This window comes from Heterodontus francisci, chromosome 23 (genome assembly GCF_036365525.1).
Source record: "Heterodontus francisci isolate sHetFra1 chromosome 23, sHetFra1.hap1, whole genome shotgun sequence".
NCBI lineage: Eukaryota > Metazoa > Chordata > Chondrichthyes > Heterodontiformes > Heterodontidae > Heterodontus > Heterodontus francisci.
The window spans coordinates 53667938-53686345 of NC_090393.1; the positions used below are offsets into that span (position 1 = coordinate 53667938).

Consider the following 18408-nt stretch of genomic DNA (forward strand, 5'->3'; position numbering starts at 1 on the left):
CTTCCTTCACTGCACCATTGGTGGCAGTGCCTTTTGTTGCCTATGTTCTGAAATTCCCTCCCTAAATCTCTTTGTCTCTCTACTTTTCCCTCCTCTTTTAAGACACTCCTTAAAACTTACCTCTTTGACCAAACTTTTGGTCAACTGTCCTAATATCTTCTAAAGTTTTTTTAAAATTCTTTCACAGGATGTGGGCATCGCAGGCTAGGCCAACATTTATTGCCCATCCCTAATTGCCCTTGAGGAGAAGGTGGCGGTGAGCTGTCTTCTTGAACCGCGGCAGTCCATGTGGGGTAGGTACACCCACAGTGCTGTTTGGAAGGGAGTTCCAGGATTTTGACCCAGTGACAGTGAAGGAATGGTGATATAGTTCCAAGTAAAAGATGGTGCGTGACTTGGAGAGGAACTTGCAGGTGGTGATGTTCCCTTGTCTGCTGCCATTGTCCTTCGAGGCGGTACAGGTCACAAGTTTCGAAGGTACTTTCGAAGGAACCTTGGCAAGTTTCTGCAGTGCATCTTGTAGTTGGTACACACTGTTGCCACAGTGCATTGGTGATGGAGAGTGTGAATGTTTAAGATGGTGGATGCGGTGCCAATCAAGCGGGCTGATTTGTCCTGGATGGTGTTGAGCATCTTGAGTGTTGTTGGAGCTGCACTCAACCAGGCAAGTGGAGAGCATTCCATCACACTCCTGACTTGTGCCTTGTAGATGGTGGACAGGTTTTGGGGAGACAGCAGGTGAGTTATTCGCTGCAGAATTCCCAGTCTCTGACCTGCTGTTGTGGCCACAGTATTTATGTGGCTGGTCCAGTTCAGTATCTGATCAATGGTAACCCCCAGGATGTTGATAGTGGGGGATTCAACAATGGTAATGTCATTGATGTCAAGGGGAGATGGTTGGATTCTTTCTTGTTAGAGATGGGCATTGCCTGGCACTTCTGTGTCACAAATGTTACTTGCCACTTATCAGCCTCAGCCAGAATGTTGTCCAGGTCTTGCTGCATATGGACACGGACTGCTTCAGTATCTGAGGAGTCAGAGTTGTGTTGAACATTGTGCAATCATCAGCAAACATCCCCACCTCTGACCTTATGATGGTGGGAAGGTCATTGATGAAGCAGCTGAAAATGGTTGGGCCTCGGACATTACCCAGAATCACAGAATTGTTGCAGCGCAGAAGGAGGCTATTCGGCCCATCGTGTCTACACCGGCTTTCCTAATGACCATTTCAACTAGTGCCACTCCCCCACCTTATCCCCACAACCCTGCACATTCTTCCTTTTCCTATAACTGTCGAATTCCCTTTTGAATGCTTCAATTGAACCTGCCTCTACCACAGTCTTAGGCAGCGCATTTCAGACCTTAACCACTCGCTGCATGAAAATAAAATTTCCTCATGTTGCTTTTGCTTCTTTTACCAATTACTTTAAATCTGTGCCCTCTCATTCTTGATCCTTTCACGAGTGGGAACAATTTCTCTATCTACCGTGTCCAGAACACTCATGATTTTGAATACTTCTATCAAATCTCCTCTCCATCTTCTCTTCTCCAAGGAAAACTTCTTCAATTTATCTTCATAACTGAAGTTCCTCATCCCTGGAATCATTCTCGTGAATCTTTTCTGCACCTTCTCTAACTCCGTCACATCCATCCTAAAGCACAGAGCCAAGAACTGGATGCAATACTCCAGCTGAGGCCGAACTAGTGTCTTATACAAGTTCAACATAACCACCTTGTCCTTGTACTCAATGCCCCTCTTAATAAAGCCCAGGATACTGTATGCTTTATTAACCGCTCTCTCAACCTGCCACCTTCAATGATTTATGCACATATACACCCAGGTCCCTCTGCTCCTGCACCCCTTTTAGAATTGTATCCTTTATTCTATATTGTCTCTCCATGTCCTTCCTACCAAAATGAATCACTTCACATTTCTCCACATTGAACTTCATCTGCCACCTGTCTGCCCATTCCACCAACTTGTCTGTGTCCTTTTGAAGTTCTACACTATCCTGCTCACAGTTCACAATGCTTCCAAGTTACATATCACCTGCAAACTTTGAAATTGTGCCCTGTACAGCAAGGTCTAGGTCATTAATATGTACCAGGAAAAGCAAGGGTCCCAACACTGATTTCTGGGGAATTTCACTACAAACCCTCCTCCAGCCCGAAAAACATCCATTAACCACTACTCCTTGTTTCCTGTCACTCTCAACCACTTCCATATCCATGTTTCTACTGTCCCATTTATTCCATGAGCTATAACTTTGCTCACAAGTAGAATCATAGAATCATAGAAAGTTTAAGGCACAGAAAGAGGCCACTTGACCCATGGTGTCTGTGCCGGCTGAAAAACGATCCACCTATTCTAATCCCACCTTCCAGCACTTGGTCCGTAGCCCTGCAGATTACGGCACTTGAGGTGCATATCCAGACTCCTTTTGAATGAGTTGAGGGTCTCTGTCTCAACTACCCGTTCAGGCAGTGAGTTCCAAACCATCACCACTCTTTGGGTAAAAATGTTTTTCCTCATCTCCCCTCTAATTATTCTACCAATCACTTTAAATCTATGCCCCCTCACCACTGACCTCTCTGCTAAGGTGAATAGACGCTTCACCTCCACTCTATCCAGGCCCCTCAAAATTTTGTACAGTTCAATCAGATCTCCCCTCAGCCTTCTCTGTTCCAAGGAGAACAACCCCAGCCTATCCAATCTTTCCTCATAGCTGCATTTTTCCAGTCCTGGCAACATCATCGTAAATCTCCTCTGTACCCTCTCTGGTGCAGTTACATCCTTTCTGTAATGTGGTGACCAGAACTGTACACAATTCTCAAGTTGTGGCCTAACCAATGAGTTATACAGTTCCAGCATAACCTCCCTACTCTTGTATTCTACAAAGGAAAGGATTCCATATGCCTTCTTAACCACCTTATCGACCTGTCCTGCTACCTTCAGGGATCTGTGGACATTCACTCCAAGGTCCCTTACTTCCTCTACACTTCTCAGTATTTTCCCATTAATCATGTATTCCTTTGCCTTGTTTGACCTCCCCAAACGCATCACTTCACATTTCTCCAAGTTGAATTCCATTTGCCACTTTTCTGCCCATCTGACCAGACCATCAATATCTTCCTGCAGCCTACAGCTATCCTCTTCGCTATCTATCACATGGCCAATCTTTGTGTCATCCGCAAACTTCTTGATCATGCCCCTACATTTACGTCCAAATCGTTAATATACACCACAAAAAGCAGGGGACCCAGTACTGAGCCCTGCGGAACACCATTGGAAACAGCCCTCTAGTCGCTAAAACAGCTGTCAACAATTACCCTTTGTTTCCTGCCACTGAGCCAATTTTGTATCCACCTTGCTGCATTTCCCTGGATCCCATGGAATTTTATTTTTTTAACCAGTCTGCCATGTGGGACCTTGTCAAAAGCCTTGCTAAAATCCATGTGGACCTCATCAACTGCACTACCAATATCTATCTTCCTTGTTACTTCTTCAAAAAATTCAATCAAGTTGGTCAAACAAGATCTTTCCTTAAAAACTCCATGCTGACTATCCTTGATTAACCTGTGCCTTTCTAAGTGACAGTTTATCATGTCTCTCAGAATGGATTCCAATAATTTTCCCACAACAGAGGTTAGACTGACTGGCTGGCCTGCAATTATTCGATCTATCCTTCGCTTCCTTTTTAAACAGAGGTACAATTTTAACAATTCTCCAATCCTCTGGCACCACACCTGTATCCAGTGAGGACTGGAAAATGATGGTCAGACCCTCTGCTATTTCCTCTCTTGCTTCTTTTAAACCCAGGATACATTTCATCTGGCCCTGGTGATTTATCAATTTTCAAGGATTCTAATCCCATTAATACTTCATCTCTCCCTATGTTTATCACATCCAATACTTCGCACTCTTCCTTCTTAACTACAATATCTGCATCATTCCCCCTCTTTTGTGAAGACAGACACAAAGTATTCATTAAGAACCATACCAATATCTTCCACTCCTACACATAGGTTACCTTTTGGTCTTTTATGGGCCCTACTCTCTCCTTAGTTATCCTCTTACTCTCAATGTATTGATAAAACATCTTTGGGTTCACCTTGATTTTGCTTGCCAATATTCTTTCATGCCCTCTCTTTGCTTTCCTAATTTCTTTTTTGATTTCATCCCTCCACTTACTGTATTCCTCTCAGCTTTCTGTAGTGTTGAGTTCTCAGTATCAGACATAAGCCTTATCTTACCCTATGGGCTCCTTGACATCCGTGGAGCTCTAGATTTGGCCGCCTCATCCTTTTTCTTTGTGGGAATATGTTTACCCTGAACCCCTTGAATTTCCCCTTTGAATGCCTCCCACTGTTCTGACACTGATTTACTTTCAAGTAGCTGTTTCCAGTCCACTTTTGCTAAATCACTCCTCAGTTTAGTAAAACTGGCCTTGCCCCAATTGAGAACTCTAACTCCCATTCTATCACTGTCCTTTTCCATAATTATGTTAAAACTGACTGAATTATGATCACTATCGCCAAAATGCTTTCCCATTGCAACTCCTTCCACCTGCCCATCTTCATTTCCTAAAACAAAGTCTAAAACTGCTCCCTCTCTTGTTGGACTTGCTACATACCGGGCAAAAAAGTTCTCCTGAATGCACCTCAAAAATTCTGCTCCTCAATTGCTTTCACACTAAAGCTATCCCAGTTAATATTGGGGTAATTTAAATCCCCCACTATTACTACCCTATTGTTCTTGCACTTCAGAGATTTGCCTTCACATCTGCACTTCTGACTCCCTCTAACTTTTGTGTGTCACCGTATCAAACGCCTTTTGGAAGTCCATGTACACCACATCAACTGCATTGCCCTCCTCAACCCTCTCTGTTATCCTGAGGAACTCCTGCAGTGATGTCCTGAAGCTGAGATGATTGACCTCCAACAACCTCAACCATCTTCTTTTGTGTGTGGTATGACTCCAACCAGTGCAGAGTTTTCCCCCTGACTCCCATTGACTCCAGTTTTGCTAGGGCTCCTTGATGCAACACTCGGTCAAATGCTGCCTTGATGTCAAGGGCAGTCACTCTCATCTCACATCTTGAGTTCAGATCTTTTGTCCATGTTTGGACCAAGGCTGTAATGAGGTCAGGAGATGAGTAGCCCTGGCAGAACCCAAACTGAGCATCAGTGAGCAGGTTATTGTTGAGTAAATGCTGCTTGATAGCACTTTCGACAACATCTTCCATCACTTTGCTGATGATTGAGTGTAGACTGATGGGGCGGTAATTTGCCGGATTAGATTTATCCTGCTTTTTGTGGACAGGACATACCTGGGCAATTTTCCACATTGTTGGGTAGATGCCAGTGTTCCAGCCATACTAGAACAGCTTGGCTAGGGGCATGGCCAGTTCTGGAGCACAAGTCTTCAGTACTATTGCCAGAATGTTGTCAGGGTCCATAGCCTTTGCAGTATTCAGTACATTCAGCCGTTTCCAGATAGCATGTGGAGTGAATCAAATTGGCAGAAGACTGGCATCTGTGATGCTGGGGACTTCAGGAGGAGGCCAAGACTTGGCACTTCTGGCTGAAGATGGTTTCAAATGCTTCAGCCTTGTCTTTTACACTGATGTGCTGGGCTCCCCCGTCCTGGAGAATGGAGATATTTGTGGAGCCGCCTCCTCCTGTCAGTTGTTCGATTGTCCATCACCATACACGACTGGATGTGACAGGACTGCAGAGCTTAGATCTGATCTGTTGGTTGTGGAATTGCTTACCTCTGTCCATCGCATGCTGCTTCCACTGTTTGACATGCATGTAGTCCTATGTTGTAGCTTCACCAGGCTGACACCTCATTTTGAGGTATGCCTGGTGCTGCTCCTGGTATGCCCTCCTGCACTCTTCATCTAACCAGGGTTGATCTCCTGGCTTGATGGTAATGGTAGAGGGGGGATATGCTGGGCCATGAGGTTACAGATAGTGGTTGAATACAATTCTGCTGCTGCTAATGGCCCACAATGCCTCATGGATGCTCAGTTTTGAGTTGCTAGATCTGTTCGAAATCTATCCCATTTACCACGGTGGTAGTGCCACATAATGCAATGGAGGGTATTCTCAATGTGAAGGCAGGACTTTGTCTCCACAAGGACTGTGCGGTGGTCACTCCTACCAATGCTGTCATAGACAGATGCATCTGCGACAGGTAGGTTGGTGAGGACGAGGTCAAGTAGGTTTTCCCCTCTTGTTGGCTCAGTCTAGCAGCTATGTCCTTTAGGACTCAGCCAGTTCAGTCAAATTATGTTTGATAACACTCCCATGAAGTGCCTCAGAATGTTTTACTACATTAAAGGTGCTATATAAATGCAAGTTGTTGATGTTTGCCTGTGTAATGCCACACTCGAAGAGACTCCTACCTCGGCCTCTTGCATCTTCCCTTCCATTCCTCATCATAACAAAGGAATAAGAGAGATTCCCATAGAAAATTCCATGCTGCCAGTCCAAAGTTGTACATTTTAGAGCATTGACTAAAAGTAGCAGTAAAAGTCCTGATACATTGATATTCAGCCAAAGGAAGAGCAACTTCAGTTGTAGCAAACAAAATGTCCTCCAGGCAGTATTGACCTCAGGATATATAATCTGGGGATAACTTATTTCTTGACAATATCTTGGAAAATGAGGTGAAGGAATGTCTATTCAAGAATTTTCAAGGAATAGTCTTTCTCCAGATTCTCCATCATGAACTCTGAAATGAACTTTAATGGTTCAAGTTGATGGAGATGGAAAATTCACTGGCGCTTCTTGGGTCTGCCTCATTGGTCATCTCTCCAGTTCTGAGAAACATACCACCAAGATACATTTCACTGTATATTTCTATATATAATTCTCATTAAAATTTACACCTGAAAGCAGTGACTTTAATGTTAGTCATTTACTTAATGCATGCACATGACTAGGAACCATGAGATATTCCGGAAAGATTTCGGAATCCTTGCCCATGGTGAGGAACCTTTGCTGATGTCAGCGCATATGAAAATGCCAGTGATCCTGTGTTGTGCACTGGTAATGGACAAGGACTTGGAAATGATGCTTTGTGATCTAAATACACTCATTGTCTGGCATTTAACAAGGAGGCAATGGCCCCACCTACTGACTGGAAAGTCGGGAGGCAAGCGTGGCTCCACTAGCTTTGGAGGCCACGGTTCTCAGACAGCTAATTGCCTGAGGTTGTGGCTTGTGCCCCTCAAAGGCAGAATGTTCCGCCTCCAGAGCTGCCGGCCAACCAGAGAGCCGGCAACTCTTCAGTCCCAGCACTTCCATTGGGAGTGGTGGCCCCTGCTGGAACTGCAGCAGTTCCTGAAGCAGCAGCCACTGATGAGGCCCGGAATGCAGGTAAGTGGGGTCAGGGGTTGCCACGGTAAATCAGGCAGGCCCTGACGAGGGGTTTGGGGGGGCTGATTGTGAGATCAGGGGTTGTCTTCCAGCGGGATGGCACTTGCCGCTGGGGAGGCCCTCTGTGGGGCACAGGGTGCCCGATCAGGAGGGACCCCCCCCCCCCGCCCCACCGTAGCCATAGGGAGGCCATCAGGTTTTACTGGGTGGCCTCCCCAGGTGATGAAGTGCCCATCTGCCGCTGGTAAAATACCAGCCGCGGTTGGAAGAGGCCCTTAAGTAGCCATTAATTAGCACCCCTGCCATCCCACCCAATTTTAACACCCGCCCCCCCCCCCCCACTCCCGCAAACCTCCCAGCCCCGGAGTGGGGGGCAGATGCATAAAATTCCGGCCCTTGAGTTAACAGTAACTTTTAATGGCTTATTAATTGAGAGTGATTAGGTCAGTTCATTGGTGGAATACACATACTGTCAAACTACTGAACTGCCCCGCTTCTGTTTGGATACCCTGACATCAAACAACATCACTGCGGAAAGCAGTGACAAACAAGAAACTGCAGCCACCGAAATCAGGTGACTTATCATCGTCTGCAGAAAGCTGCTCTCTCACTCCAAGAATTAACTGAATTCTTTGGCGCTTACCCATTGTCTCTTGAGACAAGGAGGCCAAAGAAGAAGATGATCATCGTCTGCAGAAAGCTGCTCTCTCACTCCAAGAATTGACTGAATTCTACTCTTTTAAACACATCCTAGATTGAGAAGTACAGGTAAAAAAAACATGGTTGACGATGATCTCTCCCTTAATAGCACTTTACCGAAGGCCTCAGACATCAGCTACTCGTTTGTACCATGTCACTGCTTTAATTATTAAGAATGCATTTGGCTCAAAGTAGCTGCAGCTAGATCACAAGTCACAAAGGAAAAGAATTTTTGATTTCTAAATCCAGCTAATAGCTGTGAGCAAGCAGAATGAAATCTCTTTGAGGGAATTTAAAGTTTGAGCCAGAGAGTTAATGGATTTGTCAAATCTTTCGAGGAAATGCAAATGGTTCCTCAGTGGGGAAGTCAGTGATGTGGATAAGACCGCATTATGGGATACTTTATTAAACAACATATATGCCTGAATTTTACAATCCAGCAGGATATTGGCGGATGGCGACTGGCACTATCTTCAGTTCTGCCAGGTTGCTTGCTTTGATTGGGGAGAGGAAAATCACCAGTGTAGTGTGACTGGGAAAAGAAAGTGGAATTTTGTAAAATTAAATTACATTTTCTCACATAAAAACAGAAAATGCTGGAAATACTCAGCAGGTCAGGCAGCATCTGTGGAGAGAGAAACACAGAGTTAAAGTTTCAGGTCGATGACCTATTATCAGAAACCTGCTGAGTTTTTCCAGCATTTTCTGCTTTTATCTCAGCTGGCCAGCATCTGCAGTATTTTGCTTTTTTGCTAAGATGTCTCACTTTAGTTGTTATCATTAGAGCTATGATTTAAATCTACTAAGTATTGCAAACTTTATTTTTTAATTCCCCATTCACATCAAGAACACAAGGGCCTTGCTCAGAAAAATGCATTTGATGATGTATTTAGTGTTTGATTTGAATACCCAAGTATAAACATTCCTCTGGTCAATTTGTGCAATGAGATTGTCAGTGTATTCTAAAGTTTTAATTTGTTTAATAGTTCCAACATAATCATGGACTTCTTCTAAAAGAACAAGTTTACAACTTCACTAGAAATACCGAGTAGATGAAATATTTACCAACGTGTTGCTGACTTCACGACACAAAACTGCAATCTTATTTCTGTCTTTTCAATAACAAGAAAAAAAAGGCAACCTCAGAAAGTCCCAAAGCGCTTTACAACCAATGAAGTATTTTTGAAGTGTAGTCACTGTTGTAATGTAGGAAACGCAGTGGCCAATTTGCACACAGCAAGTTCCCACAAGCAGCAATATGATAATGACCAGATAATCCGTTTTAGTCATGTTTGTTGAGGGATAACTATCAGTCAGGACACTGGGGGAAACTCCGCTGCTCTTCTTTGAGCTAGTGCCATGGGATCTTTTACATCCATCTTTGAGGTCAGACAGGGCCTCGGTTTAACGTTTCATTTGAAAGACGGCACCTCCAGGATTCCCTCAGTCCTATAGTGGAGCGTCAGCCTAGATTATGTACTAACGTTGAACTGAGGGGGTGGTATTAATGTGGTTTCAATGCTATAAAAGCTGTTCTTTGGCACTGCATTTGTATGTAGCACTATCAGGGAACCTCTGGTCAATAATGTAAGGTTGGCTCCTTGGCATCATACTGCAGCTCTTCCAGTATAGGAAGTGAGGAGGCATATTACTTGGGGTGCTAGCAGCTCTTGAAGGTCTGCCGGTCAACTTAAAGTGGGATTTAAGCTGATGATAGTAGCGGCTGCAGCAAGATAAATGCAACATACCCTTCCGGGGTGCAGTTGCGAGGTCCTGTTACAGGAGGTGCTGGAGAGAAGGGTGGCAAAACAGGCTAAATGATAGCTGTAGAAAGAGTGAATTCTAACTCACCTTTGCCCCGGTAACAATGTTTTACAATTTTACAATGTTGTCTTACAATGCATGCTGACAGCACTTCAGTCTAAGCTGAGTGGAGCATCACAGAGGAAGAATGGACAGTACTCTCCATTTATCTACTTTTCCATACCCATATATGCCCATATTTTATAATGGATTCATAATAATCTCATGCCATGTTGGGTTGGCAAATGATTAATGTGTATGGGATTCTTTAATCTACAGCATCCTGAGACTACTCTGTTTTTGCACAATAATGTGGCACAGAACACAGGAGAACAGTCTTTCATGAAAATTAGAAGCTTTACCTTCTCTTGTTTAGGCCAAGCTGATATCTTTGCACAAAATACAGAGGATGAGTGGGGTAAGGTGAGATCAAAGAACTCCCCTCAGCTCAGAACTTGTATCCTTCAGCTCTTATGTCTGTTCAGTTCCAGGCACAGAACCACAGAATCACAGAAACATCACACAGCGTTAGTACCTTGTGATTGGAAAATGCATTTTGGAACCAGATCCTAACGTTTGCCCCTTTCTTGTCAATGTAGGTTTGGAACAGGAGCCCGGGACAAGTCAGCACTTCAAATACCCTCCACTCCACTGACCTACATTTGCAAACGTCCAGAAAACACGAGACATCGCAGAGGTCAGCTGGGTGTCTGACACTCAAGGAAACCACCATTTTGTTTTAAGAGTCTCCAAATCAAGCAACTGGGAAATCTACACCCACCTAGAGGGTTCCTGTTTGCTGAATATAAATTGCACACACTTCCCATAGGGTCACATCCCACTTACCAAGTTCAAACAGCTTCTGTGCAAATTGGCAGAACTGCTGGGGTTTAACAATCCCCAAGTTTGCTCCAGGAGTGCTACTGGAGTTTAATCAACTAAAATCACACAGCTAACTTAGTACAGGCAAGCCTCCTGCTCTTTGTCTATGATCCACCCGACCCACTGCGGTGTTGGCTTGCAGGGCGACATGGAATTAGATGGAAGATCCAGCTTCCAGACTGGATGATCAATCATTAACAGGGCCCTGGAATATTGCAAAAATGTTTGGTTCTGGTGTCTGATTGCAACTGGGACAGATTCCTATTATCTTTTCCAATCTATCCCTTGGGATCTCCTCATGAGCAGTACAAGATCTTAATACACTTGGTGGTAACTCATAATCACATCAGACTGGTGACCCCACTGTTTAACATAGTGAGTAAAATACTGTGAGTCCCTAGGTGATGCCACCAGTAACAAAATACCATCTGTAGACAAGAGTGTTGCCATGTTTTTCAGAAATACCTGGAACAGGCACACCAAGTCCATCCAGTGTGATGATGTTCATCACATCACCAATGAAGTTACTGAATCAAGTGAGCAGCCATGAACAAGCTTGCCTCACTCGTCTTTATAGAGAAGCAGGTTCAGCAAATCTCCCATCCCCTTGTCCAGGTGCTGGTGTATATATCCTCAATAAAAGCCAAGATATGCCTTATACTCTTACAGCTTCCAGCTTCTTCACAAAAATTACATGAGGCATTAGGTTGAAAGACTTCTGAAAAGCAATGAAAGCAGTGTAACTGGAGTTCCCCTGCTTCTTATGACGTTTTGCAGTTTCTTATAAAACCAGACTCTGTCCTACAAATGTCTCACAACAGTAAAGTCCTGCCTGTTCTTCTCTGATTGCTCCACAGTCCTCCAGACCATCTTGCATTGACGCTAGCACAACCCAAAGAACTATCTTCAGAGTCGCTCATAACAATGAGATTCCTTGGTAGTTTTCAGGCCAACTAGAATCTTCATTCTCCTTCCCTTTGGACTTAGGTTAATAGAAAGTTACTCAATGACAAGCGACTGGCGGGTGCTAGCATCAGTTTGTTTATGACTTCATCTGTGGGAACAAGGAAATCAGTGACCAATTACATTCTGGATCACTGAGAATTCATCAGCATGTCTCCAAGACCCTACCCTTCACCCCATCAAGAGCAGTCTTTAGGAATTTGGTATGAATACTGCATACACTGTGAGCTTGGTGGAGCAGTGCAGAGTCAACCATCTTAATGAACTAGTTCACTAAGGACTTCAATTTGTGCAGCACACTTCATCACTCCATCAACTTATCCAACTTCAAATGGGTCCTTACAACCATCTGTTGGGTCAGATGCCTACTTAATATAATATTCTCTCCAGATGTGAGGGTCCAGACGGAGAGCACCAGACCCAGCAGTCATTGGCATTAGACCAGAGGATCTCTTTTGGCCACTACTGGCTATGGAATTTAGCCAAAGGTAAAATAATTCAGGATTTTTTTGCACAATTGTGCAGCACTGATTCTGCCTCAATTTCCTAATAGCCCAGATGACTTTGTACAATATATTTTGGCAGCACCTTTGATTATACTGAAGAGGCTTCAAAGCCTCAATACAGAGGCCCTGTGCTTTTTGTCTAACAGCTTACCTTCCCTTTGAAGAGGTGTGAAGTACCACTTTAGAGCTTTAGAGGCCCTCTGCTTTTGCCGAACATCTCTCCTTCCTTATGCACTTAGTTTAATAGGAACCTGTGTTCTGGCTTCAGTTTGCCCATGCCTTCAGCTGCTAAGGCAGCACAATCATCTGCTCACAAGTCCTCCCTACAGCATTCAAACAGGCCTGGTCCCAGACTCCGTGCCAGAAGGATTCAGTTAGTGAGCTTGCGGAGGTAACGCCACTCAGTTCAAAGTGCACAGGTAAGGAACAGCAAATAGTGCTGGCAGAGGAATAGGAGGAACCTGCTACCCAGGATGCTTAGGATGCATCATGGTATTAGGTTTGTTCCATCATGGCATATACGGGGTTAAAATGGGCCAACCTGTTTTGATACGCAACAGTCCTGAAGTGCCACAGGGAATTTTCCCAATCTCCTGCCTGAAGACCAAAAGAAACTCCGGAGAAACAGTGCCAGCTCCAGATGGTCCCTACGCCAACCTTTTGATACATTGTGCTACTGGCTTTTCTTCACATGTAAACCAGCATTTACAGATGAGCACCTTGTGGCAAAGGGTCACTTAGATCAGCCAGGAGCAGGATTCTGAGTTTGTGAATGTTGAGGCCAATTGAAGCACCTGCCTGCTACTCCAGTTGATATCAACTAACTGATGATAATGGACTTTTTTGATTTGGATTGCTCAATACTACATCATTTGATACATTTACCCACTAGGCATGAGGAAGCTAAGAACCATTGCATTCTACTGTTGTTAATCCAACTCCCCTGCAATGCTTGGCTCAGTAATTCAGCCTGGCTTGCACCTTGTATTAATATGTGCAGCCTAGAAATTGGACGAAGGCTATATCTGCTTGTAAGGCATTCCTCTATCCCCATTTTAACACACAGAACCTACTTATTGTAAATGGGTTAGCACCAAGAAATGTCATATGACCACATTAAGCATTCATTCTGTAATTTTTTTTTAGATTAGAGATACAGCACTGAAACAGGCCCTTCGGCCCACCAAGTCTGTGCCGAACATCAACCACCCATTTATACTAATCCTATATTCCTACCAAACATCCCCACCTGTCCCTATATTTCCCTACCACCTACCTATACTAGTGACAATTTATAATGGCCAATTTACCTATCAACCTGCAAGTTTTTTGGCTTGTGGGAGGAAACCGGAGCACCCGGAGAAAACCCACGCAGACACAGGGAGAACTTGCAAACTCCACACAGGCAGTACCCGGAATCGAACCCGGGTCCCTGGAGCTGTGAGGCTGCAGTGCTAACCACTGCGCCACTGTGCAGTTATTATTGGTAATAATAAGTTGTCAGCTTATATCTGCACCCTCTCCCTAGCTCCCTTACATTTTCGAGATTTGTAACTCCACCTAGTCAGTTCTCCCAATTATATCATTGGTGTTTACTGTTTAAACACAAAGAAGCAAGTTTTCCACATAAAGGGGAAATAAAGATGCCCACATCAATTTTAATCTTTACAAAAGGTATTATTATTAATATGGAGAATCAATCTTAATAAACAGTTAGAGTAAAATCAATGGCATACTGCACCTTTAAACCTACTGGGGGATTGAGAGCTCTCTCCACCAGTGAGAGAAATGTTTTTTTTAATAGGATTGCACAGCCTTTGTGTTGGAAGCTGTTGTGGAAATTTGGTACTCTCAGGGATAAACAAATTTTCAAAGGCTCCCTAAGCTGTAACGAGTGTGGATGAAAGAGATTTAAAATTCCTCAGAGCTCCCCTCTTACCCAGCATGTTGACCTACTTCAGTCAGAATTATTCAAAACATATTGAAACCTCTTTAATTATAAGAGCAATTAGTGGAGCAATTGAAAAAGTGGTCACCTGGTTTTGGCTTTGAGAAACATCCTCCCATGACTGGGCAAAGCTAAAAGGTTGACACGTTGCTATAGAAACTACAGAACCAAGGACCACGGTGTCTCGATGTGGCTGATGACCAGCTGTTTTAAACCACAAAGTCTCATCGACTTCAGAGAGAAGGCAGTTGCAGGAAGGCCATGCTTGTTGAGCAGATGCTTGTTAAATGTGACAGTGCAGAGAAATCCATGATAATGAGGATCAATCCATGCTGGGCGAAAGAACATCCAATCTTCAAAATCTAAACAATCAAGAACAAAGAGGAAATATTCATATCCTTTGTTCTTTTTAATCCTCAATGCACAATAGCTAAAATGAAACAGATGTTTTATCCCTCAAGCCTCATCCCAATACCATTTGTACTCAACTTACCACATTGATTTCTGGTACATTATTGCATAGATCAGTTATATTCATAATTGGTGAGAAGAGAAAGACAGCATCTCCAACAGTGCAGCACTCCCTCAGTAATACACTGAGTGCCAACCTGGACTTTGTGCTCAAGTCTCTGGAGTGGGGGTATGAACCCATAACCTTCTGATTCAGGGGTAAGAATGCTACCACTGAGCCACGGTTAATATCGTTCAAGGGTCATTTGCACCCAGTTCCTTCCCCTCCACCTTTGACTCACAGACAACTGATTGTTCCGCTGTGGGCCTCCATTCACAGTCTGCTTCATTGTGGGATACTGACTGAATTGGGAATCAATGCTAATCTTTATCTTTTGATCTGCAGCAAAAAGCAGTGAGGGAATACTGTTTGGAAGCAAAGGTTTCCTTGTTTCCATCCAGCAATTAAAGGTCCCTGCTAGATACAACTATTAAATAAAACTAAAAACAGATTTAGGGCGGCACAGTGGCGCAGTGGTTAGCACCACAGCCTCACAGCTCCAGGGACTAGGGTTCGATTCTGGGTACTGCCTGTGCGGAGTTTGCAAATCCTCCCTGTGACCACATGGGTTTTCACCGGGTGCTCCGGTTTCCTCCCACAGCCCAAAGACTTGCAGGTTGAAAGGTAAATTGGCCATTGTAAACTGCCCCCAGTGTAGGTAGGTGGTAGAGAATATGGGATTACTGTAGGGTTAGTATAAATGGCTGGTTTGTTAGTCGGCACAGACTTGGTGTGCGAAGGGCCTGTTTCAGTGCTGTATCTATAAATAAATAAATGAAATACTCAGGAGGTCAGGCAGCATCTGTGGAGAGAGAAACAGAGTTAATGTCTCGGATTGAGGACCTTTCATCAGAATTGAAGAGCCTGGTTTCCCCTAGGCCTAGGGGAGGCGGTGGCGTAGTTGTATTGTCACTGGACTAGGAACCCAGAGATCCAGGTATTGCTCTGGGGACATGGGTTCGAATCCCACCACAGCAGAAGGTGGAATTTGAACTCAATTAATAAATCTGGAATTTAAAAAAAGCTAGTCTAATGATGGCCATGAAACCATTGTCGATTGTTATAAAAGCCCATCTGGTTCACTAATGTCCTTTAGGGAAGGAAATCTTCTGTCCTTACCTGGTCTGGCCTACATGTGACTCCGGACCCACAGCAATGTGGTTGACTCTTACATGCCCTCTGAAATGGCCTAGCAAGCCACTCAGTTGTATCTAACTGCTACGAAGTCAATAAAAAGGAAAGAAACCGGATGGACCACCCGGCATCGACCTAGGCACCAGAAAAGACAATGGCAAACCCAGCCCTATCGACCCTGAAAAGTCCTCCTCACTAACATCTGGGGGCTTGTGCCAAAGTTATGAGAGCTGTCCCACAGACCAGTCAAGCAACAGCCTGACATTGTCATACTCACTGAATCATACCTGACAGACAATGTCCCAGACACCGTCATCACCATCCTCGGGTATGTCCTGTCCCACCGGCAGGACAGACCCAGCAGAGGTGGCGGCACAGTGGTAGACAGTAGGGAGGGAGTTGCCCTGGGAGTCCTCAACATCGACTCTGGACCCCATGAAGTCTCATGGCACCAGCATGTGGAGGAGGCACTGAGGGTGGCAAGGTCACAAAATGTACTCTGGGTGGGGGACTTCAATGTCCATCACCAAGACTGGCTCGGTAGCACCACTACTGACCGAGCTGGTCGAGTCCTAAAGGACATATCTGCTAGACTGGGTAAGTGGCAGGTGGTGAGGGAACCAACAAGAGGGAAAAACATACCTGAACTTGTCCTCACCAATCAGCCTGCCGCAGATGCATCTGCCCATGACTGTATTGGTAGGAGTGACCACCGCACAGTCATTGTGGAGACGAAATCCCGCCTTCACATTGAGGATACCCTCCTTCGTGTTGTGTGGCACTATCACCGTGATAAATGGGATAGATTTCGAACGGATCTAGCAATGCAAAACTGGGCATCCATGAGGCGCTGTGGGCCATCAGCAGCAGCAGAATTGTAATCAACCACAATCTGTAACCTCATGACTCGGCATATTCCCCCACTCTACCATTACCATCAAGCCAGGAGACCAACCCTGGTTCAATGAAGAGTGCAGGAGGGCATGCCAGGAGCACCACCTCAAAACGAGGTGTCAACCTGGTGAAGCTACAACACAGGACTATCTGCGTGCCAAACTCTGTAAGCAGCATGCGATAGACAGAGCTAAGCGATCCCATAACCAACGGATCAGATCTAAGCTTTGCAGTCCTGCCACATCCAGCCGTGAATGGTGGTGGACAATTAAACAACTAACTGGAGGTGGTGGCTCCATAAATATCCCAATACTCAATGATGGGGGAGCCCAGCACATCAGTACGAAAGATAAGGCTGAAGCATTTGCGACAATCTTCAGCCAGAAGTGCCGAGTGGATGATCCATTTCAGCCCCCTCCTGAAGTCCCCAGCATCACGGATGCCAGACCTCAGCCAATTCGATTCACTCCACGTGATATTAAGAAACGACTGAAGGCACTGGATACTGCAAAAGCTATGGGCCCTGACAATATTCCGGCAATAGTACTGAAGACCTGTGCTCCAGAACTGGCTGCGCCCCTAGCCAAGCTGTTCCAGTACAGCTACAACACTGGCACCTACCCTGCAATGTGGAAAATTGCTCAGATATGTCCTGTACACAAAAAGCAGGACAGATCTAACCCGGCCAATTACCGCCCCATCAGCCTACTCTCAATCATCAGTAAAGTGATGGAGGGTGTCATCAACAGTGCCATCAAGCGGCACTTGCTTAGCAATAATCTGCTCAGTAACGCTCAGTTTAGGTTCTGCCAGGGCCACTCAGATCCTGACCTCATTACAGCCTTGGTTCAAACATGGACAAAAGAGCTGAACTCCAGAGGTGAGGTGAGATTGACTGCCCTTGACATCAAGGCAGCATTTGACTGAGTATGGCATCAAGGAGCCCTAGCTAAACTGAGGTCAATGGGAATCAGTGGGAAAACCATCCGCTGGCTGGAGTCATACTTAGTTCAAAGGAAGATGGTTGTGGTTGTTGGAGGTCAATCATCTGAGCTCCAGGACATCACTGCAGGAGTTCCTCTGGGTAGTGTCCTAGGCCCAACCATCTTCAGCTGCTTCACCTGCCTTCAATCATAAGGTCCAAAGTGGGGATGTTCGCTGATGATTGCACAATGTTCAGCAGCATTCGTGACTCCTCAGATGCTGAAGCAGTCCGTGTAGAAATGCAGCAAGACCTGGACAATATCCAGGCTTGGGCTGATAAGTGGCAAGTAACATTCACGCCACACAAGTGCTAGGCAATTACCATCTCCAACAAAAGAGAATCTAACCATCTCCCCATGACATTCAATGGCATTACCATCGCTGAATCCCCCACTAGCAACATCCTAGGGGCTACCATTGACCAGAAACTGAACTGGAGTAGCCATATAAATACAATGGCTACAAGAGCAGGTCAGAGGCTAGGAATCCTGCGGCGAGTAACTCACCTCCTGACTCCCCAAAGCCTGTCCACCATCTACAAGGCACAAGTCAGGAGTGTGATGGAATACTCTCCACTTGTCAGGATGGGTGCAGCTCCAACAACACTCAAGACGCTCGGCACCTTCCAGGACAAAGCAGCCCACTTGTTTGGCACCCCATCCACAAACATTCACTCCCTCCACCACTGGCGCACAATG

The 18408-nt window shown here is 45.0% G+C and overlaps 1 protein-coding gene across 6 annotated transcripts in view; it reads right to left on the reverse strand.

The window, feature by feature from the left end:
* Positions 1 to 18408, reverse strand: part of LOC137382821 (apoptosis-inducing factor 3) — a 143714-nt gene that overhangs the window by 86428 nt on the left and 38878 nt on the right. For 5 of the 6 annotated variants that reach the window (XM_068055298.1, XM_068055301.1, XM_068055302.1 and 2 more), the window contains exon 2: positions 14276 to 14549. The exons of the other annotated variant lie outside the window; for it this stretch is intronic. In XM_068055298.1, the coding sequence (XP_067911399.1) occupies positions 14276 to 14306 (31 nt within the window). In that variant the 5' untranslated portion in view covers positions 14307 to 14549. The remainder of the gene's footprint in view (positions 1 to 14275; positions 14550 to 18408) is intronic. 6 annotated transcript variants of the gene reach the window in all.